The following is a 27,653-nucleotide window of genomic DNA, read 5'->3' as shown; positions in this document are numbered from 1 at the left end:
ATTGCGGATCTGATATATCAGTTGTCAAATGTGGATTATTAAGAAAAACTCAGATTTATTATCCAAGCCAAAAATGTGACATAGCTGGAATTGGCCATGGAAACGTAAGTACAATGGGTACTACGCAAACAAATATCATATTAAATGATATTAAAATACCTCAGATGTTTCACATAGTAAGAAACGATTTCCCGATTCCTACTGATGGAATCTTAGGGAGAGATTTTCTAGTAAACCATAAATGCAATATAGATTATGATTCTTGGCTTCTCAAACTGACAAACAATTTTGAAACATTTACAATTCCAATAGTAAACAAGCAAGTCAACTCAAATCTTATACCAGCTAGGTGTGAGATAATCAAACAACTTGAAAACATTAACATTCAGGAAGACAGTGTAATTTTTTCAGAAGAAATATTCCCAGGAGTATTTTGCGCTAATACTCTGGTAAATAAAGGCAATTGTAATGTTAAAATTATTAATACTACAACTAAGGAAGTTTTATTACCGGCAAACTTCTATCCCAAACATGAACCCCTATCAAATTTTTACTTTTGTGCTATTTCAAACAACACAAACAAAGAAAATATTAGCGAACGAGCTCAGAAACTGAAAAATGAACTGAAACTTGAAAACAGTGATCCTCATATCAGAGATAAACTTGAAAACCTTTGCATTGAATTTAATGACATATTTTCGCTTCAAGGTGATTTGCTTACGGAAAACAATTTTTACGAACAAAGTATAGCTCTCAATGACCAAAAACCGACATATATTAAAAACTATAGATTGCCAGAATCTCAAAAAAAATGAAATTAATGAACAAATACAGACCATGCTTAATGAAGGGATAATTCAAAATTCAACCTCACCTTACAACTCGCCTATTTTACTTGTTCCAAAGAAATCAAATTCAAATGGAAGTAAAAAATGGCGTCTTGTAATTGATTACCGTCAACTGAACAAAAAAATAACCCCAGATAAATTTCCACTCCCGCGGATAGATGAAATTTTGGATCAATTGGGTCGTGCAAGATACTTTTCTACACTCGACCTAATGTCTGGATTTCATCAAATCCCATTAGACAAAAATTCCAAAAAATACACAGCCTTCTCCTCTGATAAAGGCCATTTTGAATTTAATAGGCTTCCATTCGGTCTAAACATAAGCCCTAACTCCTTTCAACGCATGATGTCCATCGCGTTAAGCGGTCTACCTCCAAACTGTGCATTCCTCTACATAGATGATATTATCGTAGTAGGATGCTCAATTAATCACCATATAGCAAATTTACGCGAAGTGTTTCAGCACTTAAGAAAATTCAAACTTAAATTAAATCCATTTAAATGCCATTTCTTCAAGAATGAGGTGACTTATTTAGGACACCATATTTCGAGAGATGGCATACAACCCGACAAAAGTAAATATGATACTATTCGAAACTACCCAGTACCGAAGAATTCAGATGAAGTTCGGCGATTTGTTGCTTTTTGTAATTACTATCGTCGCTTCATCAAAAATTTTTCAGATATAGCCAACCCTCTAAACAAATTATTACGCAAGGATTCAATATTCAAATGGAACGAGGAGTGTCAGAAATCATTCGACACTCTTAAGATGAAATTATTATCACCAAATATTTTACAGTTCCCCGATTACACAAAAGATTTTATTATCACTACAGATGCGTCCAAAGTAGCTTGCGGAGCAGTACTGGCTCAACGTTTTGGAGATTTTGAATTACCAATTGCATTTGCCAGCAAGGCTTTTACAAAAGGTGAATCACACAAATCAACAATCGAACAGGAACTGACCGCCATACATTGGGCCATCGAGTATTTTAGACCATATATCTATGGCCGGAAATTCGTTATACGTACTGACCATAGACCACTAATATATTTATTTTCACTTAAAAACCCCTCATCCAAACTCACACGTATGAGATGGGATTTGGAGGAATACGATTTTAAGGTAGAATACATTAAAGGTAGTTCAAATGTGTTATCTGATGCGTTATCTAGAATTCAAATAACGTCAGACACACTAAAAAACATGTATTTAGTAACTAGATCTATGGCAAAGAAAAATGCTGCTACAACAACTACCAGCCAGACACAGAAGCCTGATCAACTTCACGTGTACGAAGCTGTCAGTAGTTTAGAAGCATTCGACTTGCCAAAATTAACATTTTCATATAATAATGATAAAACATCGATAAATATGATAATATACGATAAAAAATTCCGGAAGAGACTAACTCCAACGTTAGCTCTAGCAATAGAAAATCCCGAAAACTTTAGAATAGAATTAGAAAAAGTTTTAAAAATAATCGATGGCAGGCCTGCCGATAATTCAAATACGAAAGCAACATATCCAAGAAAGCTAGCAATACAAACAAACGACATTATATTCACACATGTTGATTTAAATTCATTTAAAAGTTTCGGTAATGCAGTTCTTAGGAACGCTACCATATTAATTTACGAGAAACCTGTTGAAATAAAAACATCGGAAGAAATTAAAAACATATTAAAACAATACCATGACTCTCCGACGGGAGGTCATCCAGGTATAAATAGATTATACAAAAAATTAAAGTCCCTATACTCTTGGCCAAATATGAAACAAACTGTTTCAGACTACGTCAAGGTATGTGAACTTTGTAAAATAAATAAACATGCGATTACAGCAAAAACGCCAGCAATCGTTACTACCACACCTAACAAAACCTTCGATGTAGTGTCCATTGACACCATCGGTCCGTTTGCTCTCACTGAAAAAGGAAACCGCTATGCAGTGACATTGCAATGCGATCTTTCCAAGTATGTAATTGCAATACCCATTCCGGACAAATCAGCTGTTACAATAGCTAAAGCAGTTGTAGAAAAATGCATCCTTATATACGGTCCCATGAGATGTATCAAAACAGATCAAGGAACCGAATACAAAGGAGTGTTTGACGAAATATGCAATTTGCTACAATTAAACCACACTTGCTCAACAGCTTACCACCCTCAAACAATCGGTGCGTTAGAACGCAACCATAAATGCTTGAACGAATACTTAAGGATATTTTCAAACCAACGCACGAATGATTGGGATGAGTGGCTTCCCTTTTATTGCTTTGTTTACAATACAACGCCTAACATACAACACGATTTCACGCCATTCGAATTAATTTTTGGAAAAACATGTAATACTTTTGAATTTTGTAACAATAACGTTGATCCCTTATATAACTTCGACTCGTATCAAAAAGAACTAAAATATAGATTACAAGTTACTCACAACAATGTCATGCAAACTCTCAACAAAGAAAAAATCAAAAGAACAAATGCAGTCAATAATAACATTAATATAACAGATATAAAAATAGGCGATACAGTGTATTTAAAAAGAGAAAATAGACACAAGTTAGACCCCGTTTACAACGGACCTTTCTTGATTACAAAAATAAATACGCCAAACGTAACAATAATAAATGCAGATAATAGAGAGCAGGAAGTACACATATCAAGACTAATCAAATAGGCAGCTAAACCGCCTCCTTTTCCATTAAGGGGGAAGGGGTGCAGGATACAGAAACATACAATTAAAATTAAACGTGATACAGAAATATAACATTATAATTAAATAATACCTATTTTGCAATCATGAACCGAAATCAACATATTATATAGAATCATTAAAAATTGTGAGAGGCACTTGAAGCAAATCCGAATAATTTACCTTTCAATTTTGGCCCGTAGGGGGATGGTGTGACATGTGGATTTCACATGTCATTTTCATGCCTTCCAATTCTTACATCCTCAGCAGACCACACCAGTGAGAACATGCTGAGAAATTTATTACTAACCGGCATTGAACCTTCAGTTCAATGCCTGCACAAAATTCAGCATCAGCATTTACTGCGACGAACGAAAGTGTCGCATTTCAAATTTACTGAACCTCGCTGTTACCATGTGTGCAGTCATAGCTTTTCGAGGTTTCTGTCTTTGTCTCTTTCGCATGTACATCGATCACGGATTGGTGATCGTGTACATGGCTTTTACATAGAACGGTGCTTCAGGCGTCTCCAGTAGGAACCTTGTCAAGAACTTATCGAACAATAAAAAATCAATCTGAATCCAACCTTCAACGGAGTAAAATCGTATCAGGATCTAAGAATATTTGCGTGTGATCTCTCAATGTGTTCGCGAACTAATGGCAAAGTCTATGACTATTTCCGTCTTGACCTGCTTTAACCCCATTACCGTTCATTGCCCTCGTCCTCGTCTGTTTTCGCTTTGCCCGATCATTTAGCCCCTTCGCCAATTCGCTCCACATGCGGCTCACATCTTCCAGCGGTCCTCTGGTGGCGGGTTGTAGAACGAACATTTTCGCTTTGTCGTTCACTGGGTTAGGGTGGCTTTGTGAACTGCCTCACCAAAGAGAAACCCTTAAACCCCCACGAAAACCACGGCAACGTTATTTAATTAAATTTACAAAAAGATCACCGCAACATCCTCCGACAGACTAGCAACGCTTACAATGTCTATCGGAATGAAGGGAATAGTTCTCCCATGTGATCATTATCATTTTTTGATCAGTATTGTAAAACATTTGTTTTTCTTAGACTTAAAACTCCTATATGTTTTGTCTTGGAACGCAATTTTTTGGTAATGTTTTGTATTGATAGTTAGTTGATTTTTTATTAATTTCTATGGTTATGACGTGTTATAAAGAATTCGTTAATGAAATAAATTTCTGTGGTAAGATTCAATATTTTTTTCGAGAGTTTTATTGTCCGTTTATTGTATTCTGTTCTGTAAAAAAAAACCTATAAACACTTAAAAGCTCAAGGTGAAAAAAGTGCAGCACATTATATAACAAATTTTGGAAAAAAAATTAAAAAGAATAATAAGGTTATAGGACTAGAATAATTTTAAAAAAATTCTCGCTGGCGGCATACAATGTGCTTCACCATGTAGCATTTTTTGGACGTTTAGATAGCAAAAAAAAATAGGAATATTGCCGTAAACTATAGGGGAGAATGAGGATACTTGATCCCTGGGGATACTTGGTTCCTTAGCTATATCTCGAAACTGGAATATCTTACAAAGATCAAATGTTCTATAAAAATGTGCCAAAATGAGCAAAATAACAAAACCTGTAGTTCAAAAAATTTCAACAAAATAATTGTTTGAGTAATTGAACTTTGTTTGAAAAATTTCACGAAATGTAACTTGAAGATCTTTTTTCATCACTTTAACACTAAACGTACCGGAGGCGGTCAAATGACGGTTTTTGAACTTTAAACGATGATTACGCCTTATATAATTGTTTTTTCGCAAATTTAACGACAGGACTTTTTTTGTTTTTAAAATACAAGTATTTTTGCGTTTTTAAATTTTTTTTACATGTTACGGTTTTCGAATAACGTATGTGGTATACCTATTCATACCGCGAGCGGTCAAATGACGGCAAACACCGTTTTCGCTAAAACTCCCTTGTTTCTCAACCGATTTCTTCCAAATTTATAGTTTTGAAAAGCTTATAATTCGACTCAAATATGTTTCTCAGACAATATTCAGCTATAATCAATAACTTTAAAGTTATTTACAGTACAAGAAAAATTTTATGAAAAAACATGCTTCAGGAAAAAGGTTGTAAATCAGTTATTAAGTGCTCGAAAAAAATTTCACTTAGTGCCTGAGAAAGCTGAAGTTAGAAGCTATATGTTGCACATATGGAAATTTTTTTAAAAATTTTCTAAGATCATGGCCACAAAAAATGTAAAAAAGTTGTGTAAAACCCGTACTTTTCAATCAATCAACCGCCAAAGCTGTTCCTGTTACAGTAGAAAATTTTGAAAAAGTGAATTGAAAAGTAGACGTAATTTGTCACATTTTGGCATCTTTAGATTTTTGAAATACGAAGTACATAAGTTATGACGACTTTTCAAAGGTAGCCGTTTTTCGAACTTTTTATGAATCTGGATTTTCCAAGACAATTCCTACACCTAAGCTCAGCTTTGCACTGGATTTTGAGTACGTTAGCGTAAAGTTTAGGCAATAAAACTATATGCAAAAGAAAGCAAATTTCATACCGGTTCTAGTGGTGTAACTGCATTGGCGGTGCAATGCTTGGCAAAAATATGATAAATAAAACAGTGAACTAGTTTCTGAATTTTGAGAAGTCAGCACAAATTCTTGCTTGGCAGACGGGCGCAGTGGGTGGTAATATCTCAAAGCTATTTTGCACACGAAGACGGGAGAAAGGAAACGAAAAAATAAACGAGCATTCGCTCAAATTTTCTGGTTTTACTTTCAGAAATATATTTATTATATTTTTGTAAAGCATTGCACCGCCAATGCAGTTACATCACTAGAACCGGCATGAAATTTGCTTTCTTTTGCATATAGTTTTATTGCCTAAACTATACGTTAACGTACTCAAAATCCAGTGCAAAGCTGAATTTAGGTGTAGGGATTGTCTCAGAAAATCCAGATTCATAAAAAGTTCGCAAAACAACTACCTTTGAAAAGCCGTCAAAAATTATGTATTTAGTATTTTAAAAATCTAAAGATGCCAAAATGTGACAAATTACGTCTACTTTTCAATTCACTTTTTCAAAATTTTCTACTGTAACAGGAACAGCTTTGGCGGTTGATTGATTGAAAAGTACGGGTTTTACACAACTTTTTTACATTTTTTGTGGCCATGATCTTAGAAAATTTTTAAAAAAAATTTCCATATGTGCAACATATAGCTTCTAACTTCAGCTTTCTCATGCACTAAGTGAAATTTTTTTCGAGCACTTAATAACTGATTTACAACCTTTGTCCTGAAGCATGTTTTTTCATAAAATTTTTCTTGTACTGTAAATAACTTTAAAGTTATTGATTATAGCTGAATATTGCCTGAGAAACATATTTAAGTCGAATTATAAGCTTTTCAAAACTATAAATTTGGAAGAAATCGGTTGAGAAACAAGGGAGTTTTAGCGAAAACGGTGTTTGCCGTCATTTGACCGCTCGCGGTATGAATAGGTTTGATTTTGATTTTGATGTTTTATTTATTCATAAGTTTGCTATTTACATTATTTCTTTAATACTCCACTGGTCAAGCCGCTTAAGGAGTACCTAAATCATATACTACTTATACCTAAACTAATCTTAATATTCTATCAAACCTAAATAACAAAAATGACTATATTACAGATGTCTCTTTTTTTATTAAAAGTAAAATTGAAATTATAATATAAAGATGTTATAAGATTTTAGAAGTGCAAAAGATGTTCTTTTATAAGCTTTTTCAGTTGAACGTTATTATTAAAAGATCCACATTTGTTTTCAAAATAATTGAAAAATTTAACGCCACTAAAGGCAAGTGAACGTTCACCAATAGAAGAAATAACGGTGGGGCGATCGAGCATGTTTCTATTTCTTGTAAGATACTGGTGGTTAGAACGGTTGAATGTTATATTGCAATGAGTAGTTCTATTAAGACTTTGAAAAATGAAGCTGCAAATCTGGACTATGTACAAACCTCTGACTGGAATTATGTTGTTGATACTATTGTAAAGATCAATTGTGTGGCTACGGATAGGAAGATTGTAAATTAAGCGAAGAATTCTGTTTTGGGTGATCTGTAATTTATTGATCTGACTATTGCATGCATTACCCCAAGTTGAAACCAAGTATGTCAGTATTGAGTGAAAAAGTGAATGATATATTATAAGTAGTACATTTAGTGGCAATCTTCGTCTTATTTTACAAACAATTCCATTTATTTTGTTCAGCTTTGCTAAAAGATTATCGATATGCTGGTTCCAATTTAATTGCTCATCAAGAATTATTCCAAGATATTTACACTCAGTGACAACTTTTATACTGGGATATATGGATTTGGTAACTGGTAAGGGATTTGATGATGAACGATTACTAGGTTTGAAACCTAATATGTTTGATTTATCTAGGTTCAAAGTTAGTTTATTGATACGGAAATAATCACTCAATAAAACAAGATCACTGCATAAGTTATTATCATTGATTGTATGACTATCACTGTGGTAAAAAGTGGAGGAATCGTCAGCAAAGAGTCTTAGTGTTCCTTTTAAAGGTAGGAGGGCCATATCATTCAAGTAAATAATAAAAAATAGTGGTCCCAAAACCGAGCCTTGTGGGACTCCGACATCGATAGGTAGTATAGAACTTTGGTAATTACTCATGCTGACATATTGAGATCGGTCAGTCAGATAACTTTTAAATAAACTCAACGATGTTCCCCGAATGCCAGCAAAATCCAATTTTTTTAAAAGAATATCTCTGTCGACTGTATCAAACGCTTTTGATAAATCTAGAAAAAGGCCTAACACATTTTCTTTTTTATCGAGACTTAGCTGTATACTATTCGTTAATTCAATCACAGCGTTAGTAGTAGAGGATTTCTCCCTGAAACCGTATTGCATTGAATAAAAGAAAGAATTGTTATTCAAGAAGGAAGACAATCGTTTAGATAGTATTTTTTCAAAAATTTTGTTGATTGTAGAAAGAACTGATATTGGTCTGTAATTGTTACAAAGTGATGGATTACCTGATTTGTAAATTGGTGTTACTCTAGCTGTTTTTAAAGTTCTAGGGTAAACACCACTTTGCATACAAAGGTTAAAAATGTCGCTTAAAATTGGACTGATTGCTTCAACTATAGCTTTAAGAAGAAATACGCTATATACAAATAGGTATATACAAAGTGTCGGTATGTTTAGTGTTAAAATGTTCCTTACATGGGAAAATAATGAAAAAAGTATTTGTTCCAACGTATCAATCGTTCGAGCGTAAAATGAACTTCATAATGCCATATTTTCAAAGCAATGGAAAACTCTCAACTTTTTTTCAGAAAAAGTTTTCTAAAATGTTGATTATGGTTACAATTGATCCCCTAGAGTTGGGATCCCCCTTCCAAACGGCATATTCTTCTTCTGAATTGATCGATATGATTGCTGATTACGAAATTACTAATATTTATCCAAAAACTAATATTTATCAAACAATTGTCTGAAGAAAAGAGCAAAAATAATTAATTTTTTCTTAAATATAAAAAATAGCGCCTTTAAGTATGCAATGTTATTAGCGTTGAGACAAAGTTATAGAATTTTCTTCTTATGTCTGCTATAAATTGTGAAATGAGAACAAACATGATTAAAATAGTCAATAAACATTCTATTTTGGGGTTTTGATTGATTTTTATACAAGGATTAGGGCTTCCTGAATAAAAGATCAAGTCTCCTTCAATAGGGGATAGGGGATCAAGTCTCCCCTAACTTCAGAAAAATCGCAATTTTTTTACTCCCACGAAAATGCGTCTAGTTCATCAACGGGTTCAAGTATCGTTCTAATTTTTGGAGCATAGAAACTTGAAGTTACAAGTTGTCAGAAAATGTCAAAGACGGCGAGTTGCTTAATTTTTCCAAAAAGATATGGTGAAAATAAGAAAAGGGGATCAAGTATCCCCACTCTCCCCTATATAAACAGATCTTTATTCTTCCAAAATGTGATAAAGGCTTTAGGCCATGGGTGGCCAAACCATGGCCCGCGGGCCACATGTGGCCCGCGTCTGTCTTTTTGTGGCCTGCGAAGCTTTTTTCAGAATTGAATGTTTTTCTTTTACATCATTTAATAATAAACTATAACAAGCAAAAGAGAAACATTTTTATATTCCGCAATTTTTACAACATTTTACATATTGGTTGTACTTTGCAATCACGTATTATTTATGCAATAAATATTTGTTGTTTAGTTTCTTCGTACAAGTGGTATTGAAAGTGACCTTCATGTTTCTGGGGGCATTGAGAGTCTTCAAGCGGAAACTAGTATAATTTTGGAGAGTTTGGAAGTCAGGAAGATATGCTCATAAATTACGAAAGAACTCGAATAACCAAAACTAAACTAAAATGATGATGAGAAAGAAAATAGTTATTTATGTTTATTTTGAGCTGAAAGTTCACCGTTTTTCAAAATCACTCACAAGATTTAAAAAAAAATTAATTTTTAGACTTTGTTGTCCGATATTTCATTTTTCAGCTGCGATTGAAACAAATCAAAAAGGAAAACAGAAGCTCGAAATAATTGAAACCTGGTTAGTACAATTATCACATTATATTGTAATCACCATGGTCTCCAATTTTCATTCAATCATTTGAATCTAGACTGCTTTGGAAGTTCACAATCGAATAACTTTTTTTGCCGCCAAATGAAAACTTATAAGTTTCAGGTTGCTATGAAAGTCAGTAAACAAAACATTCAGACAACGCATAACAGTCAAATGAAAGAAATTTTTTTCGATTGAAAATCATCGCTTTCATTTTCATGCCTTGCTGAAAATCTTTAAATAAGTAGATTATTAGTCTAAAAATACAAATTTATAGAATGTTTTTTACAGAATCAAGCTATCAAAATTGCAAAAAAAATAATATTTTTTAATATGAGCATTTTTTGTTGCTTTTAAATCAATTCCTCTTACTTAAAAAAAAATTAATATAAATATTAAATGAATTTAGAGCTCTTGGCTTAGTTCCCTTTTGAAATAGTTTATAATCACAAAAAACTAAATTGAACAAAAAATTACATAAAAATAACAATTTTCATTTTCGTTTGAAATTGAAGATCTCGATTTTCATTTGAAAATCATCAGGTGCACTTTGAAAATCATTAACGTCATCATCATTCGAAACACCGAGGAATTTCAACTGAAATCATCGTAAGCAAACTTACAGTAGCATGCTTTGGCCTTTCATTTGAAATATTTTTCTGTTGTGAACGTGAAAATTGGAGACGCTGGTAATCACACCATTATCAGAGTTATAATGGTACAAAACATCTAGTATTGCTATTTCGAACTATATTTTCGAAACTTTGTTTACCAACAAAAATTATTCAGTTTGTTAAAATTGATTTAAAAAATATTAAAACTCTGCACATTATTTGTACTTAACTTCAACAGAAAAAAATATCATTTTTTAAATAAAATCGAAATGATATATCTCAGTTTTAGTAACGTATTTTTAATTAACGTGCAATGGTATATAAACTAATAGACAGCGTTGGGCATTAATACGCTGATCGCTTATTAATGTGCTTTGTTTTTGTAAGAAAATTCATTTTCTCTCCAAATTAATGGTAAACATGCTCCACCAAAATTAATTTGACAAGCGAGATGACTGAAATAAAGTTTCCCTCAGATTGTGGAGCTTTTTTATCTGTCAGTTCACCAAAAATTAAAAGAGAAAATAATAAGAATATTTAAAATTAGCGTCCTAAAAAGTGGTCATATTTTTAAAGCCAGACTCTGCAATTAAAATATTCAGTTAGGTAAAATTTATGTAAATTTCAACTGGAGCGTTTTTGGAACTTACGTATTACGGAGAAGGGGGACTTAAAAAAAATATATATTTTTTCATAGTAATTTGCTTTTTCCTTTTTTTTAATTTAAAAAAGGAAAAATGACAATGATAATTAGAAAAAAAAAAACAAATTATATTATTTATATCCTTTTTATGTATGGTTTTCTCACTTGTTGAATTTTAATTTGATCAAATAGGAAATTTTAAAGAACGATAATTATAATTTTAAACTTTGAGATTAGGTATGAGCATATTTTGAAAGTTTCCAAAAAAACAACACAAGAACATAACACGGAAAAGCTCTTTTTATATTATTTTATATTTATAATTTCATCGAAAAAGCGAAAAGCTTAGGAAGGGTATTTTGTTTTGAACAATCCCGTTTTGCAGAGTGATCCTTATGGGATGAATTAGCTCAGAAAGTTTAAAATCTCCGAAAACGCTGTATGTGAAGTATTGTCGAAGAAATTAAAACATGTAAAAAAAATTTAATTAATTAACACTGAAATTTGTTTGCATTTCATACTGGAGAAAAATTCGTTGTGTGGCCCGCAAGCAAGTCTCAGTCATGGCCGTAGGAACGGGGGGGGGTTTTGGGGGTTAAACCCCCCCCATGAAGGTCCAAAAATTCCAAGACAAATTTGAAATCTCTTATCAAATTTTGATGAACAACTTAAATGATTCAATAGTGTAATAATCTCGACTCCAAAACCTCAAAATCTCATTCCAGGACCACAATTCTACATCTATTTTTCAAAAAATTTCTGAATTGTTGATAGTTATTCAGTCCTAAATATTGAATCCCAATGAAGTAAGACTAAGCTTATCAGATTGTCGCGTTTGGACCAGAATTGCTCACTCTATTTGCAAAATCAAACGAAAGTTTCAATTGAGTCATAAGAGTTATGTATCTTGCGTCCAAATATTTTTTTAAACAAATTTTGCCAAAATAAACATAAACGATTATTTGGAAATGTGATTCTGAATCGGCTGATGTGTTTCAATTAAATGAAAACAGTTTTCCACGTGTTTTTTTTGTATTTTAATGAAATAATTCCTTGATTCGCCTGCATATTGGCTGGATTTTTGGGAACATTATGAAACAATATGCCCTAATTTCGCAAAATTTTGAAATAAAATTGCCTGGATTTGCTCAGCCCGGATACTTGCGGAACAAAATCTAGTAAGTTTCCAGTTTATTGTTCTTGATTTTCAATTTGCATCATCTTTGGTATAGAATCCTACTTCGAACCTTGGTGATGCATTTCAATCTTAAATATGATGAATTTTTAAATTTCGGAATATCGGGTTTGATTTTGGGTCTGAAATTTTTATCCTTAATTTTTATGCAAAGTTGAAACATAAGAAAGTTCAGAATTGAAAAATGTGAAACAACTTCAGCATATAATATGTTATTTAAATTTACAAGATCAATTACGAATAAATTATTGAAAAAAATCATATTGAAACCATAAATTCAGAATCAAATTAAATATTTCTGGTTAAGGGTTCTGATACAAATTTCGCTTTTTGGTTTCAAATTCATAGGATTTGTTATCTGGAATTTAGATTGAGGTTTTGATTTTTGGTTCATAATGCAGAATTCAGACTAGGAAATAATATTTCAAGTTTGTATCCAGATTAAGCTCAAATTTAAGTTTTATAATCAATATTAAAATATCAATGTTTAAATTTCATCAAGTATTCAAATTGAAGGACATCGCAGTTTCAAAACTTTAATTCTTGTTAAAAAAAAATCAATCAAAGTCAGTTTGGAAACACAAACCTGATGAAAATCACACATAAAAAATTAGATCTTAATTTATTTCAAAGAATCTGTTTTTTTTCAAATTTCTAGATTTAAATTTTTACGGGATCACAGGATTATAATTATGAAATATAAAAACAATTATTGATAATTTTTTAACTTGTTTTTATCCTCAGGTAAAAATTCAGCTGGCAATTTTATTTAACATTATTTACATTTATTGCAGATTCTCCATTCTTCAAAACCACAGGTTCTAACTAAAATCTTGAATTTTAATCGAGTTTGCAAAAGTAGATAATAAACCTTATTTGAACAGTAAACCTAACTTTTTACTTTTATTGCTAAATATTTGATACATTTTGACCCATGCTTAAAATGATTATGCTTGTGATTCAAAAGAATTAGCTTCCTAATGTAAGTAAGTAAAAAAGTTTTATTCTAAATGAAGCGTTCAAATTCCTTTTTTTTAATTAGATTATGACAGTCGTTTTCACATCATTGTGCCACTCGCAACTTTTATCTCTTATCTGGAACAGCTGTGTTCGATGTTTACCCTTGGGCTCAAACTCACGAACATCAGCTCAGAAGGCAACTGATTTACCAACTGAACTACATCACAAGTATCTATATTTTTTAAAGCTTCTTTTAAAAAATGGCATCTCCTACGACTAATTTTCAAAATTAAATAACTTTTAATGCAAAATAACTTTAACTTGAATCATTTGTGCTAAGTGCATGTACATTTTTTCACTTGTGTATGCATTGTTCAAGCAAAAATATTAAGAAAAAAATTGTCATCAAAACCCCCCCCCATGAGCCGGTTCTTCCTACGGCCCTGGTCTCAGTACTAAAATTTGGCCCGCCTGTTGAAAATCTTGGCCAACCCTGCTTTAGGCTTTTAAGTATTAGGAAAGTTGTTTTGATTTTGATGCTCACGCCCGTCGTTTTGATTTTTGAAAATGTTTGAAAAATATTTCTTTGTTTCGTCTTAATATAGCATTTATTCCACTATTCACAAAGGCAATCATGTTATCTTTGGCACAGTTCTTTTTAAGTTCCTTAGAATGCTTAATATATTACAAAGATTTTCTTTGAACCGGTTTATGAATAACTCAACTTAGTGGAATCCAACAAAAAAAAAGGCCTCAAGTCCTCTGAAGGCTTAATTCAGCGGTGACTTCAACGCGTGGGGTAGCCGGCTACAAACCCCAGAGGATAAAGCTCGATATTGGAGCTTTAACTTGGCGAATGTTGGCTAAGGTTGCCAAAATTTTTTTAGCACATATTCGGGCCGGACAAATCCGAACTATTTTATCTAATAACCTGGCAAAACTCGGGCATCTGATTTCAAAATTATCGACTAAAAATCCGGGCATCATCCGGGTAAATTTGGTCAAAACCCAAGATATACATAAGACTTTAAATCGCATTTTAGGCTTCCAAAAAACCTTTCATGATTATTTTTATAACACAAAATATTTCGTTCTGGACGCATAAATAAAAATTTTTTACAACTTTTTGTTATTTTTTTTTTATTTGGCAAATATAGTGAATTAAACCGGGCATAATCGAAGCTTTTTTCATTAAAATCCAAACAAGCAGGCCGGACTGGAGTTTTCCCAAACTTTATTTAAATATACGGACAAACCCGGATAAATCTGGGCAATCTGGCAACCTTAATGTAGGCACCACCACAGAAAAAGACGTGTGAATATATCATAGTTGTCACTTTGATATTGTGGATTTGACAAGCAATTGGAGGATGAACAAGTGCAAGTATTACACAAATAGCGACTATGCCTAAATGCGGTTCTCGTCTGGTTTCAAGTAGGAACGCGAAAGGTACCTAGAGGCAAAATGAGCACAAGCAAATTGTTGAGTTCTGTCCAATCAGGTATTTCCTGAGACAGACATTGGTCCGCTTTGTTGATGTTTTTTGTTTTGAAAAATCATAACATCAGATGATTTTTATTTTGAACTGTGAAGATTAGACTTGTTCATTTATCTTTCGAATTGGAAATCTTTTTCTGTTCAAATTTTACATTCGTTTTTAGTAGAGATATCACATTTTCTTTAAAATCAGTTTCAAATGTGATGAATCTAAAGAAACTCACATCTACCTGAAAAACCGTTAGGGGCCATTCACATACCACGTGGACAACTTAAGGGGGGGAGGGGGGTATGGAAATGTCCACGCTTGTCCACGGAGAGGGGGGTCGGGGTTTGGGTCATGTCCACGTGGACATATTTACTTTCAAAATATTTTCTAAAGGTGAATAAATATAAAGACGTTTCAATCAAAATCTACAAATGACAAAGCTTACCAGTTTAAGTTTAAACAATTAGTAGCTACTTGAAGGCAAGTGATAAATATGATAATTAAGAAATTTAAAATTTTCAAGCAAAATTTATATCAGGAAATTCTTATTCGATTTTTTCAAAATCAGCCATTTCTATAACAAAAAGGCAAAAAGTTCACCATGGTGTTTTCTAACTGTCAAATTATTTGTATTTAAAAAAAACTATTTCAAATCTGTCCACGTGGACATCCGGAGAGGGGGGTAGGGGTTTGGCAAATGTCCACGCTTGTCCACGGAGGGGGAGGAGGGGGTCAAAAATCTCATTTTTCTGTCCACGTGGTATCTGAACGGCCCCTTACGGTGGCAAATATCGTTTAACTTGCATTTGATTTTGGCGTGAAATACATTTAGATACTGCGCGGTCACTAAACATGCTTAATGTTTTTGTTATTCAGCGGAAATAAGCTGTACGTTCGAAAAGCTGGGAAATGGCTGATCGAAGCAATCGATGGGACAAATAACAACATACACATAATTAATAAATATCTTAGAGCAAGTTCACTGGTGTTGAGAAAAAGTGGTAGAGATTTTGACATTTTGAAAATTTTACTATGCAAAAATGTTTTCAAGATCATTGGGCGTTATATTTCTTTACAGCACTGTTTCTATTTCAGCCGTATGTGATAGAAATATTTGCAACAGAGCATGCGAAACTACAACCGGTGTTGTTAATAAACTTAAAGGCCACAGATTTTGAAAATGTTTCTGCATGGCACAATTTTCAAAATGTGCTAAAAGTGAAAAAATTTCTACCACTTTTCCCAACACCAGTGAACTTGCTCTTAGCCGTCCCATTGTGGACAAGCAAAAAAATTAATAAACAAGTATTATATGTAACTATGGAAATGGTTTATTAGTATATGTAAAAGGTAGCAAAATTTATAGTTATATAAAGTATTCCAAGTTCTACGTCCAAGCAGAAAAAGTCCACTGCCCAAAGTGCTTCCAAAAATAGGTTATGGGCCCAAAAAAGTGGAAAGGAGAAGTAGCGGGATCAACAGTGCCAAGAAAAACCAGCGCCGAAGGAAGCACAACAAGCCGAAGCCCGGGCGGACAACGAACGAGGAACTATTGGGAGGTCATCGAGGCAGGAACCAGAGCTACTGGAAGGTCGTCGGTGCAGAGCCATATGGAGGTCGTTGAGCCGGGGCCACTGGAAGGTCGGCGAGCCGGAGACCGTGGAAGGTTTTCGGACCAGGAGCCAACTGGAGGATCATCGGATCGGGAAAACAAGTAGAAGTCGACAACCAGGAAACACAGGAGGTCGTTTGGTCGGATCCTTTTAAGGTTGGCGAGTCGGGAGCTATGGGAAGGTCGTAGTGCCATTGGTGAGGCGTCGGGCCAAATTTAGAGCGTCGAACCGGAACCAAAAAAGTCGTCGAACCTTAGTCATTGGAAGATCGTCGGGCCGGTGCCAGCAAGGGAGTCGAGGCCAGAGCCACTGGTAGGTCTTCACACCGAAAGCCATGGAAGATTGGCGGGCCGTATCGTCAAGGAACGTCGTCAAGTCAGAAACCAGGTGGTGGTCGTCGAACCAGGAGCCACTGGAGGACTTACGAACAGGATACCACTGAAGGTCGTCAAGCTGGTGCCATGGAAGGTCGTTGGAGCTGGAAAGTCGGACTTGGAAAGCCAAGTGAAATCAGCATCAGGCCTAAGGAAAGTCGTCGAGGCGGAAGGGAAGCTTCGAGCCGCAGGAAGATCGCCGAGACCAGAGCCATTGGGAGGTCGTCGGACCGGAAGGCACTGGAAGTTCGTCGTGCCAGATCCCGGTGGAGGTCGTCGAACTGGTGCCATGGAAGGTCATCGAGTTGCAACAGGGGCGAAAGCATGTTCCGGTGCGTGCGTTGTAGAGGAGTAGCTCCATTTTCAGGAAAAGCCGCCGGATGCAGTTAAAAGATTGAATGTGTATGTTGAGGAGGAGTGTTGAGATTGGTCTAATCGATGGGACAAACAACAACATACACATAATTAATAAACAAGTATTACCTACATTCACCCATGGAATGGTTTAGTATATAAGGTAGCAGACCAAGTCTCTCATTTCCAGATTAGGGAAGAATGACCCTGGCAGTTAAACTCCCTTGAAAAAAAAAAAAACTCCCATTTCCACTGCTCAAAGTGCTTCCAACAATACAGCCTCTGAAAACAACACTTTCGATCAGAACATCTCTTTTTATTGATTGAAGTGCGTTTATTTGGGATGAGTTGGCATCATGGTAAGAACATCTCTTTTGAAGTGTTCAAATGGAAGCGGAGCCTCGATAAACTTCATGCACTTTTGATGTGGCAAAAACAGTTAAGGCTGAGCAAAAAAAATACTTGGCCAGCCGGACGGAATAAATTACGTCGAAGATACTATATTTTTCAAGCGATTTGTACTTTAGGAGAGCGAATGACGTCTTCCGTTATCGAAAACTGATTTTTATTTAGTTTGTGCAAGTTTTGAACGAGACCCCCTTTATGTGGTTTAATTTTGTCATTATTTTCTGTATAACTGAAAATTAGAAATAAAGTTAAAGCTCTGTTTTACGACAAAAAAAAAATCCTCTACGTCTGTAAGTAGCCAAAGTAAATTCAAATTGGTCTGAATGAATCAGGAATGAAAGGAAGAACGTTTTTGGTAACTCCCTTAGCGGACAATGTTCATGGTATATTTAGTATTTCTCTAAAAAACTTGTTGAAAATGGGTTATTCTTAAGTACAAAAAAGAGCTAAGTTAAAAACCGTGACGAAAGTCAGTAAGCGCAACATGCATTGTTAGATATAACTCAATTGTTCTAGATATAGCCGCAAATGTCATAACAATGTATTAATCGGCTATAATCTTAATGAAGAAAATCTTCTAGAAAGCATACACTCAAACTTACCCCCTTCCCTAATCCAAGAGGCTGGATGGACAGATACCCAACCGGAAGCGACGCGGCCACCGCCAGACACTGCTCGTCGATGTTCAGTTTACCTTTGATCAGCAGCGGGAGCCAAGCGTAGCCCACTGGCGTTTCAGCACTGGTCGATACCAGGTCCTTCTTTTTGGCGATGTTACAGGACACGTGGAAGAACGAAAACAGCAGATGATGCTGCGAAGTTATTCGTAGCGGTAGCCGCAGTTTGATCTCCTCGTACCAGGTGGGGCTACTGTTATGATGCAGCACCGGACACGAAAGCTGCGATACCAGCGTCGGTTGACCGGGACGACCGTAGATGCACTGAAATTTATAGAAGGGTAACTGTTAGAGTCATAATTTGTTTCAAAAATTTCGAGTTAAAACCTCGATTGATTTGGCCTCAGCGGTGTCACTATCCCGTAGTTCCACGACGACGGCAATGTTCCGGGCTCGGGAGAAAATCTTCTGGCTGTCGTAGCTGAGATGAATCGGATAAACATACAGGTGATTGACAAAGGTCACATGTGGATAGAGATGTTGTTCCGAACTGGCCACAAATTCCGTAATCTCAACGGTGGGATCGGCAGTCGGTGGCGAGGGAAAGGGTTTCAGCGGAATTAGGGCCGGGGTTAGACAATCTGTTTCAACAGGATAAAAAGACGAATGTTAGCACCAACGATTAACAGTTACGAAATAAAACCATCAAATACTCACTCGGTGGAAGACCGTTCAAAACTTCGATAAATATCCTCAACGAACCAGGTATAACAGTCAGTTTGCTAAACTTATCCGGTTTCCGGTATTCGGCCAGCAGCTTTAACAGTTCATCGTCCTTCAGCTTAGCACCATCCTGCCGGTAGATGGCAGGAAAATCCGACGATGTATCGAGCTCTTGGCTGTACAATCGGAACAACGGCCGAGCTGCCCAAGCAAAGGGCATCCTGTAGTGGCCACACTTTTGCGAGTACTGTTTGATCTGCTTTTGCAACTTCGACAGTATTTTAACATCCTTATTAGCCTTCAAATATGGTTCCGTCGAAGGATTCAACGCGCCCTGCAAGATCTTGTCGATCTTCACCACTACAAAAATGTCCGAATGGGGTGTCGTGACGCTAAAAATGGCATTCCTAGCCCTTGCGAGCCATTCCTGACTAACTTCCGCATAAGAACTTTCATCAATCGAATCACAGCGCATTTTGGGGGTGTGCCTAGTGGTGGTCCCATTACCATTCTGATGGCTATGGCCGTTGGCTTTGGCAGTTGGTTTCGGTGAGGTGCATTGAGGTTTCTCCGGATCACAGCTGGCGTTCATCATATCACGAACGTGGTCCTTGTTCAGGTCGAAGTGAAAACTTTCCGTCAATTTCCTTCCATTTTTGGCATCGTACAGCGCAACACTGGTGAAGTAGGGTTCGAGCTGAAAAGATGATGGAATAAAATGTTTAATCCAAAGCGACTAACACATATGAAAGTTACGAAACTTTATGAAGCAATAATTTTCAAAATGCATGCTCTGACTAAGGGAAAGATGTTTAGATAATTTCAATCGAAACTATTTAGTTGCCATCAATCTTTATCGCAAATCCTTACAGTCCAACCGCCCCATGATGTAACCAGCGCTTGGAATATGACATTTGAGAATTTGGATTCGGAATTTAAACTTATAAAACTTACAGTTCAGATTAAAAAAAACCAACTTTAAAACACATATAAAAATTCGGCATGGATTTTTGTTATTGCTTTAAGGACTCTGGCGCAAAATTCCGTGATCAGAATTGAGGCGCTTAGATTAAAATGACAAAAGTTCGATATCGAGAAAATATGCCTAATTTTTCTCGTATTTCAAAATTACCAAATTACTTTTAATAAATTTTTGCGTGAGGTTTGAAGAGAACAATTCTAAAAAAAAAAATACAGTTTCATTGAAAAGTAGTAGATTGAAAAGACGATAGTTCAAATTAAAACTTCGAATTTTTGGAACTTTATCATGTCTACTTTACCCAATGCCACTTGTCGAGATCTTGACTATTATTCCTTGTGATTTTTTTTTTCAATCAATCAACAGAGTTTTAAAAATTTTTATTATCTTATGTAAGTAATTTCAGTATTCCTCGAAAGATTAAGTTTCTTTCTAGTCCAAATTTCCAATCTTAAAAATATAACTCTGAATGCTACACCTTTAGTTCTTAATCTGAAATCTGAATCTAACAACGGAATCTGAGATCTGAATCTAAAATTAGAATCTGAATCCAAATTCTGAATTTAAAATCTGCAGCATGAATCCGAAATTTGAAGCTGAAATCTTAGACTGACACCTAAAATCTGAAGCCCAAAAACGAAATCTTTATCAGAGTATAAAACCTGAAATCTCAAATCTGAAATCTGGACCCTCAATTCGATTTCAACTCATCCTAAACCGCCCACGCTACCCAGTAACATCAGCCGAAAACTCCATTTTGAAATTAAACGCCAATCATCAACGAGAAGCACAGAATCCGGTGCGGCCACGTGTTTCTACATCCAGCTTCAGCAAACGCGATATCTCGAAGCGCGCCAAACCAGCATAAAAATGCTTCGTTCAGTTTTGTGCTGTTTCGTTAAAAACTCGTTGCTCTCATCTCTCATGCGGTCACTCAAACGACTTCACCATTTCAAAAGTGAGAGTAAGAGAGTGAGTTCGGGTGCGAAACGTCAACCCAACAGAGAAAAATTAACGAAAAAAAAACACGAGAGAGCTGTCAAACGATTCGAGCCAACCCAGCAGCTCACAGTGTTTTTCTTTGACCGGATCATTCAGTCAAAAATTTTGAATTTCTTGTTTATTTGTTCGAATTTAGGGTGAAATTTGCTTAAAACGTGTATTCTTGGTAGAAAATTTCCTTCAAATGCATGTGAAACTAGCGGGAACCGAAGAATAAACTCGATAAACGCTAAATTAAACGTAGAACGAACCCCGTCGCTCGACGGTTTTGGTTTTTTTTTTGTGTTGCTCTCAACTGGGATCGAAATCTTAAAGGTAGGTAAACGATTAGCTCGATTGTTGGGGGATTGTGGCTTTGAAATTATTCCTTCTATTTTAGATGTCGTCCGAGGAAAATATAACGTCACTGGAAGAAATAACAGGGCTGAAAAGGGAGCAAGCGTCCAATTTGCTAAATGCGTACAATGGAAACTTGGAAGCAGCCATCAATGCATTCTTCGAGAACCCCGAGGGAATTCTGAATCCGGAACCACCGGTGATGATTAATGATGATGACGACGACGATGATGGCAATGAGGAAGACAATGTTCGGGCCCCGATTCCCAGGAAAACGGAAATATTACTGCCCCCGGAAGAACCAGCCCGGGGCCGGAAGCGAAGAGGAGCCACCATAACAGAGGTACCGTTTCGCAACTTCGAACTGGAAGGTAAACTCCAGGAACAGATTTTATTTCAGGGACAGGGCTCTTCGTCCAAGAAAATCACACGACTGGAGGCACTTTTCATGCCCCCCTTTGAGATTCTGTTCTCGGGAAGTCTAGACATGGCCCGCAGGCACGGGAAAAATTTCGACAAATGGATTCTGGTGAATCTGCAGGATGATATGAACTTCAACTGTCAAACATTGAACCGAGATCTCTGGTCTGATCCAAAGCTGAAGGAATTCCTCCGGAATCATGTGATCTTCTGGCAGACTTCAAACAAAACCTCGGACGGAATGAAATTCAAAACATTTTACAAAGTCACTACCGAGCCGTATATTGGTATGATCGATCCCAGAACAGGTGAAGAGGTGGAAAAATTCTCCATATGTGACATCGAACCGGTCAAATTTCTAGCAACCCTTAAGAGATTCCTGGTGGACAACAAATCTCCCCACGGGAAGGAAGTTTCGCTTCTAGAACCCAGTCTTATGAGCCCTTCAACCTCGTCGCAACCTTCCACCTCCAATGCTAACGGTTCCAAAGCTCTGAATAAACCCATCTGGATTCCCGACGAAGAAGAGGAAGAATTCCAAGAAATCACAGACAGCGAAGGCAGTGACCTAGAGCCCGATACTCCAACCTCCAAAAGTCCCTCAAAGCAGGCCACAATCCCGACCGAAAGTCCAAACTGTTCCCCGGCCGCGCTCAGTTCCGACGACGAAACAGCCCTGACACCTGCAGAAAAAACTCGGATCATGTTGAAAATGCCCGGCGACATCACCGAACGACTATTTTTCCACAACTCCCGAACATTAGACCACACCCGGGCTAAACTGATAGCCAAATTCTACCAGAAATGCCCTAGCAGTGGTCCAGATGCGCAAAAAACTAAACCGCGCTTCTTCTGCCCGGCAATCAAAACCGATCTGGCCAGCTTGGACGGCAGCAGCACCCTGCTAGAGCTAAAAATTCATCCCAATGCCGTGATCCATGTGACGGTGGACGATTGAATTGTTCTACAGTCCCGTTATACTTCTACCCCTTAAAACCTGCTGTTCTACGTTGATGATCTGCATCCTGCATTGTGGCTTTTTAAAATTTCACACGTAAGCTGGAGCTGAGGGGGCGCTAGCGGTCCCATATTTTTACCATTTTTAGGAAGGCAAACCCCGTCTGTTTAGCTTATAAGTCTTAATTTCTGCGAAATAAATTATAAGTGTATAGGAATCTTTTGGACGGGTTAGTTTTTCATTGAGAAATTCCATATTGCTCCATTTGCCAGCTCTAATTCCGTGTTGGTTTTTTTTTAAAAATTATCAGATGAGCAAAAGTACCTTAAAATTTGATAACTGATTTGAAAATCAAAAAAAAGAAAAGATCAATTTGATTAGGAGCCAGAATATGTAGATAAAAATTAAGAATCTCATTGAGATTGAGATGTAATTTTATAAAATGAGAAAGAAGAAGTGAGACGTGAAACCGATTACATGCCTCACTTTCCATGTCTCATTTCTCAAGTCTCATGTCCCAGTCTCATTTCTCAGGTCTTATGTCTCAGTGCTCAGGGCTTTGGATTATGTCTTAGGTCTCATGCCTCAGGCCTGAAGTTTCAGGTTTCAGGTCTCTTGTCTCACATCTCAAATCTCTTATCTCATGCATGTCTCCTGCCTCAGACATTGGTGTACAGCGTTGTTTTTAATGAACATTGGCATTTTGGTTAAGGTTGTAAGAAAAATGCTTTTCGAAGTTCTGCTTGGATATACATAGGACGATTTGTCGATATAATATAGGAAGCCAAAAAAATGTCTTAAATCTCTCAAATAGTAATTTAATTCATAATCAAACTTCTGTAAAACCTACCTGACACATTGGCATCTCGCTGTCCCCGTTCATTGACGCGTCGCCTAACGGAGCCTGTAGACGAAACTTGAGCAGATCACATTTGAATAGAATTCGTTGACCGAACTGTTCCCGATATGGTTCCACGTTTTCGATTTTCCCGGCAGTCGGTTTCCCACCCGCGATATTTTGCTGCAGCTGCTGCTGATACGCACCAAACAGTCTTCGGCGGTTCTCCTTCCGGGCTTGCGCTATGGACATATCCGTTTCTCGACCGTACCGTATGAGCTGCGGATTCATACTCTGATCCAGACCCTTGAGAGTGCCATACATCATGGTGGAAACGGCTGAGCTGGCCGTGCTACTGATAGAGGCATTCGATGGATTCGGACTAGCCGGTGGGGCTCGTTCAAGCGAAGCTGCCCTCTTATCATCTTGCAGCTTGTTTTGAGCTATCACCGATGATATCTTTTTTAGCCAATCTTCCATATCGGCCTCATCATCGGCGGCCAGTGTGAATGATTTGTGCTGACCGGCAGTCATTTTAAGCTCGAAACAGAACCTACCTTTCTTCGGATTTGGCAGCACTTCGCTGCAGAAATCCATCACTATGGTGGTCTTGGCTTCGATCTGCTTCTCGTCCTTGTACAGCTCCAACATGTAGGTTCCGTCGATTTCCTGCCGTAGTGAGCAATATCGACGCTTGAAGGATTTCGAACCGATATGGGCAAACATCCGGTCCGAGTTGGTGTCCGGACCTTTCAACAGGTAGCCCTGTTTGGTGATCGTATCGGCCTGGGATCGGGTCATTTGTTCATCCAACCGATCATGGTCGATGTCCACTTCGTACAGCTCCTCCTTCAGCTCGTCGGAAGAGGATTTCCTGAGGGGAAAATAAACAAATTTGATATTCATGTCATTAGTTTGAAAAAGCCAGAAAACAAACCAATAAGTTTTCACGAATATTTATTGAACTTTAACACGAAGATATGAATTATTTGAGTTTTAAAAATATGTTGACCTATAAGGACCATAGACTCCAGAAATTGTGAGTGTAGCTCTCAAGCGAGATGTTAAGGATAAGACCAGCAAGAAAAACTGTTCAAAACGCCGTTCATCACTGTTCGATTCACAGGCCTCTAACGCAGTACAACTAAAGAGCTCATAATAGCGGACGTTCTATAAGGTTTCATAATTGGGTCTGTTGTCAGCAACGCCGTGTATAACGTGAGAAAACATTATTAAGTTTGCACACGCTGAATAGAGGAAAAATGAACAGAAAAAGATAATCTCCAAATCCTGCAAAGTACGCTTAACAAAAGTATGCTTGAGAAGTAAAAGGTGAATTAGGCCTCATACCTGAGCTGATGTAAGGTAGTCTTATCACGACTATGGAACCCGACATGATTCCTTTATAAACCGTGTATCAAACATCTTTTTATTCTAAATGTTGGTGGAATCCAGTTTTTAAGCTACATACTGCATTGATTCCATTGGAGATGAAATCCCGTGAATGAACTGAAAGCTATAAAAAAAACAACTGAAAATCGTTGTATAGCGTTCCATAGGCCTGAGTCTTATGAATCCTTTCACAACCTTGTATTAAGTGGAAGTTTCGAAAGCGCTACCAAACCGGCGCACATCTCAGGGTTTTCTGTACCAGTCGGGATTTGGAGGATCAGAAATTTAAAAAGGTGTAATGCATTAGTGCAACCGAAATGCCTTCGACATAGTATCCTACGGTGTAATCAAGGGGTACATCCGATTAATGTTTGGATAATTTTAGAGAGACGCCCCACTCATAGCGTTAATTTTCCAGAAGGGGTCTGACTTTGGAAGTGATAGGATTATCATAACTTAGGCGCACGTAATATAGTAAAAGGTGGTAAAGGCTTTAACAAGTCTTACAAAAACCCAATTTTAGCAGTGAGAAGTGAAAGACACATTTGGGACGTGTTGTAAAAAAAAACGTAGATTTGCGTGTTGAGCCATGAGGTAACATTGAACGCTACAGATCTTATCACACCAGACGAAAAACTAGAGAAAGGAAGCTCAAAGATGTTCCAAATGGATAATTTTAACGTCTTATAACATGACCTGCAACTTTCCGTAAATAAAAAAGGGGTCAACCACGGGATAACTTCTTCTAATACGGTATTGAACCCGAGAGAATCGCTCATTTTGTACGAGACTAGCTACTGCCAAGTATGACTGAACGCCTCAAAATACCTCCAAACCGTCAAGTTACAGCTCCATGGAGAGTAATTGGAGGCTTATCAAGAATCCTTTAAAAACAAAACTTCTCTGGAATAATTGGAATCAAGGAAAAAGCAGATAAGAAGACATTAGAGTGTACCTCTTAAACCTTCCTTTGTGGTTGGGGTCTAAGGAGTGTAAATATTCGAAAAAGTGCAACACTTTGTCTTGTGAATAACTTTTGAATGAATGGATGGCCATTGTTGAAATTTTCAGCGAAGCTGCTTAGTGATGTAATGTTTACATGTGAAAATTTTCGTGACGTTCTCTTAAGTGGTTTCTGATAGAGTGTCCGTCCCGGGATTTCCCGGGCAGGAATTCTCGGGAATTTTAAAAATTCGAGAATTCCCGATTCCCGGGAATCAAAGTTTAATTCCCGGGAATTCCCGACATGTATGAAATTATTTCCCTGGAAAAGCCTGATGGCCTCCGGAACCATTCATATTGTTTTTTTTTTTTTTTTTTGAATTGAAAATGTAGTCATACAAAACTCATCGAGAATATTCCGATTCCTGTGGCAGAAGACATTTTGCAGATATTTGGTTTAATTTTTTTATTCAAATAGTTTTAAAAGATTATATGTATTTCCACATTTTCATTGAACGAAAAACTACAATACTTCGAAAAATATATTTAAATCGAGCAGCAAGTGCAGATTGTGTTTTCTCTAAAGTAACTTTTATGCACTTGTTTCTCTCTGACTTTGAATGCCAGATGAAAAAAAATGAAGAATAATGATGATTTTTTTTCATACGAAGAGCAAATATTTAAAATGTAGAGAAAACGAAAAAGGTTGGAATAATCAAACAAATAAAAAGATATTTTTTTTTAATTCCTAATTGCATGAATGAATTCTTCATTTGACTTATTTATTTTATAATTCGTTTGACTGCTTTTAATTTTTCAATGTTGAAAACAGTTTGATTTGTTTGATTAAAAATAAGTTAAAAACATTTTGAAAAGTACATTTTGAACAAATTACGGGCTTGTATTCACGAAAGGTTTGATAAGTTATGTATATTTGAATCGAAGTACATATATTTTACATGTTTTTGAATATTTCCCGGGATCCCGGGAATTCCCGATTCCCGGGAACGGGAAAATGGCCGAGAAATCGACACTCTAGTTTCTGAAATAACTTCCAATAAAGAAGTTTTTAGATTTTAATTTTTGCGCACGACGTGCGCTATCTAGAATGTATACTATAAACCACCCTTTTTCCAAATCGAGGCTATTTTTTATAACGTTTTCTGTATGCTGAAGTAAAAATGAAAAATAAAAAAAAATTAAAATTACTAAAAATTTTGAATGTGACACGAAAACAAATATTTGACTCTTTATCACTCCGCCACAGATTTTGCGTATTGGTACCATTCCACATCCAGCCAAAACAGAGTATTAACTTTGTAGGACCTCTTTAAGTGCAATGCAAGGAAAATCGTCGCATTTGGAAGCAGTATTTTTTGTATATTTAGCAATTCATCGTGTTAATCGTTATGAATCACCGTCTCAATTGCAGCTTAAACAGATCATCAGCATCCTCGAATAGACATAAAATTTTTTCTCCTTGCTCATCTCCAGAAAATGTAGGCGAGACTTGTCAGCGAAAATTTTTCGGCTGGAAACCGGTAAGGTAGGCAATTTTCTCAAAATTAGTAGTATTTTTTCAATGTTTATATAACACAACATTGGGCAACTCGTGTTATTCCTAGCATTCCTGAAGGATTCTGGTCCAGTTTAACGTTCTT

At 36.3% G+C, this 27,653-nt stretch overlaps 2 protein-coding genes across 6 annotated transcripts in view; one reads left to right on the top strand and one right to left on the bottom strand.

Annotated features, from left to right (window-relative positions):
* LOC129749082 (dedicator of cytokinesis protein 9) overlaps positions 1-27,653 on the bottom strand; it is a 291,520-nt gene that overhangs the window by 24,626 nt on the left and 239,241 nt on the right. For all 4 annotated transcript variants that reach the window (XM_055743930.1, XM_055743931.1, XM_055743932.1 and 1 more), the window contains exons 4-7: positions 23,671-24,532; positions 19,120-19,822; positions 18,790-19,043; positions 18,388-18,726 (exon numbers count right to left, since the gene is read on the bottom strand). In XM_055743930.1, coding sequence (XP_055599905.1) covers positions 18,388-18,726; positions 18,790-19,043; positions 19,120-19,822; positions 23,671-24,532 — 2,158 coding nt within the window. The remainder of the gene's footprint in view (positions 1-18,387; positions 18,727-18,789; positions 19,044-19,119; positions 19,823-23,670; positions 24,533-27,653) is intronic.
* On the top strand, positions 21,152-23,031 carry LOC129749085 (UBX domain-containing protein 7). Of its 2 annotated transcripts, XM_055743941.1 has the most exons (3): positions 21,152-21,421; positions 21,486-21,785; positions 21,843-23,031. In XM_055743941.1, the coding sequence occupies exons 2-3, from the start codon at positions 21,486-21,488 to the stop codon at positions 22,818-22,820; spliced, it is 1,278 nt and encodes a 425-aa protein (XP_055599916.1). In that variant the 5' UTR covers positions 21,152-21,421; the 3' UTR covers positions 22,821-23,031. The 2 variants fall into 2 exon arrangements, with proteins under 2 accessions (XP_055599916.1, XP_055599915.1); XM_055743940.1 differs by having other exon boundaries at positions 21,486-23,031.

Source organism: Uranotaenia lowii, chromosome 2 (assembly GCF_029784155.1).
Source record: "Uranotaenia lowii strain MFRU-FL chromosome 2, ASM2978415v1, whole genome shotgun sequence".
NCBI lineage: Eukaryota > Metazoa > Arthropoda > Insecta > Diptera > Culicidae > Uranotaenia > Uranotaenia lowii.
Note: the sequence above shows the minus strand (reverse complement) of the source record. Positions and strands in the feature narration are given on the sequence as shown.

Coding starts and splice junctions, on each gene's coding strand:
- LOC129749085 (XM_055743940.1), top strand. CDS start 21,486: ATGTCGTCCGAGGAAAATATAACGTCACTGGAAGAAATAACAGGGCTG.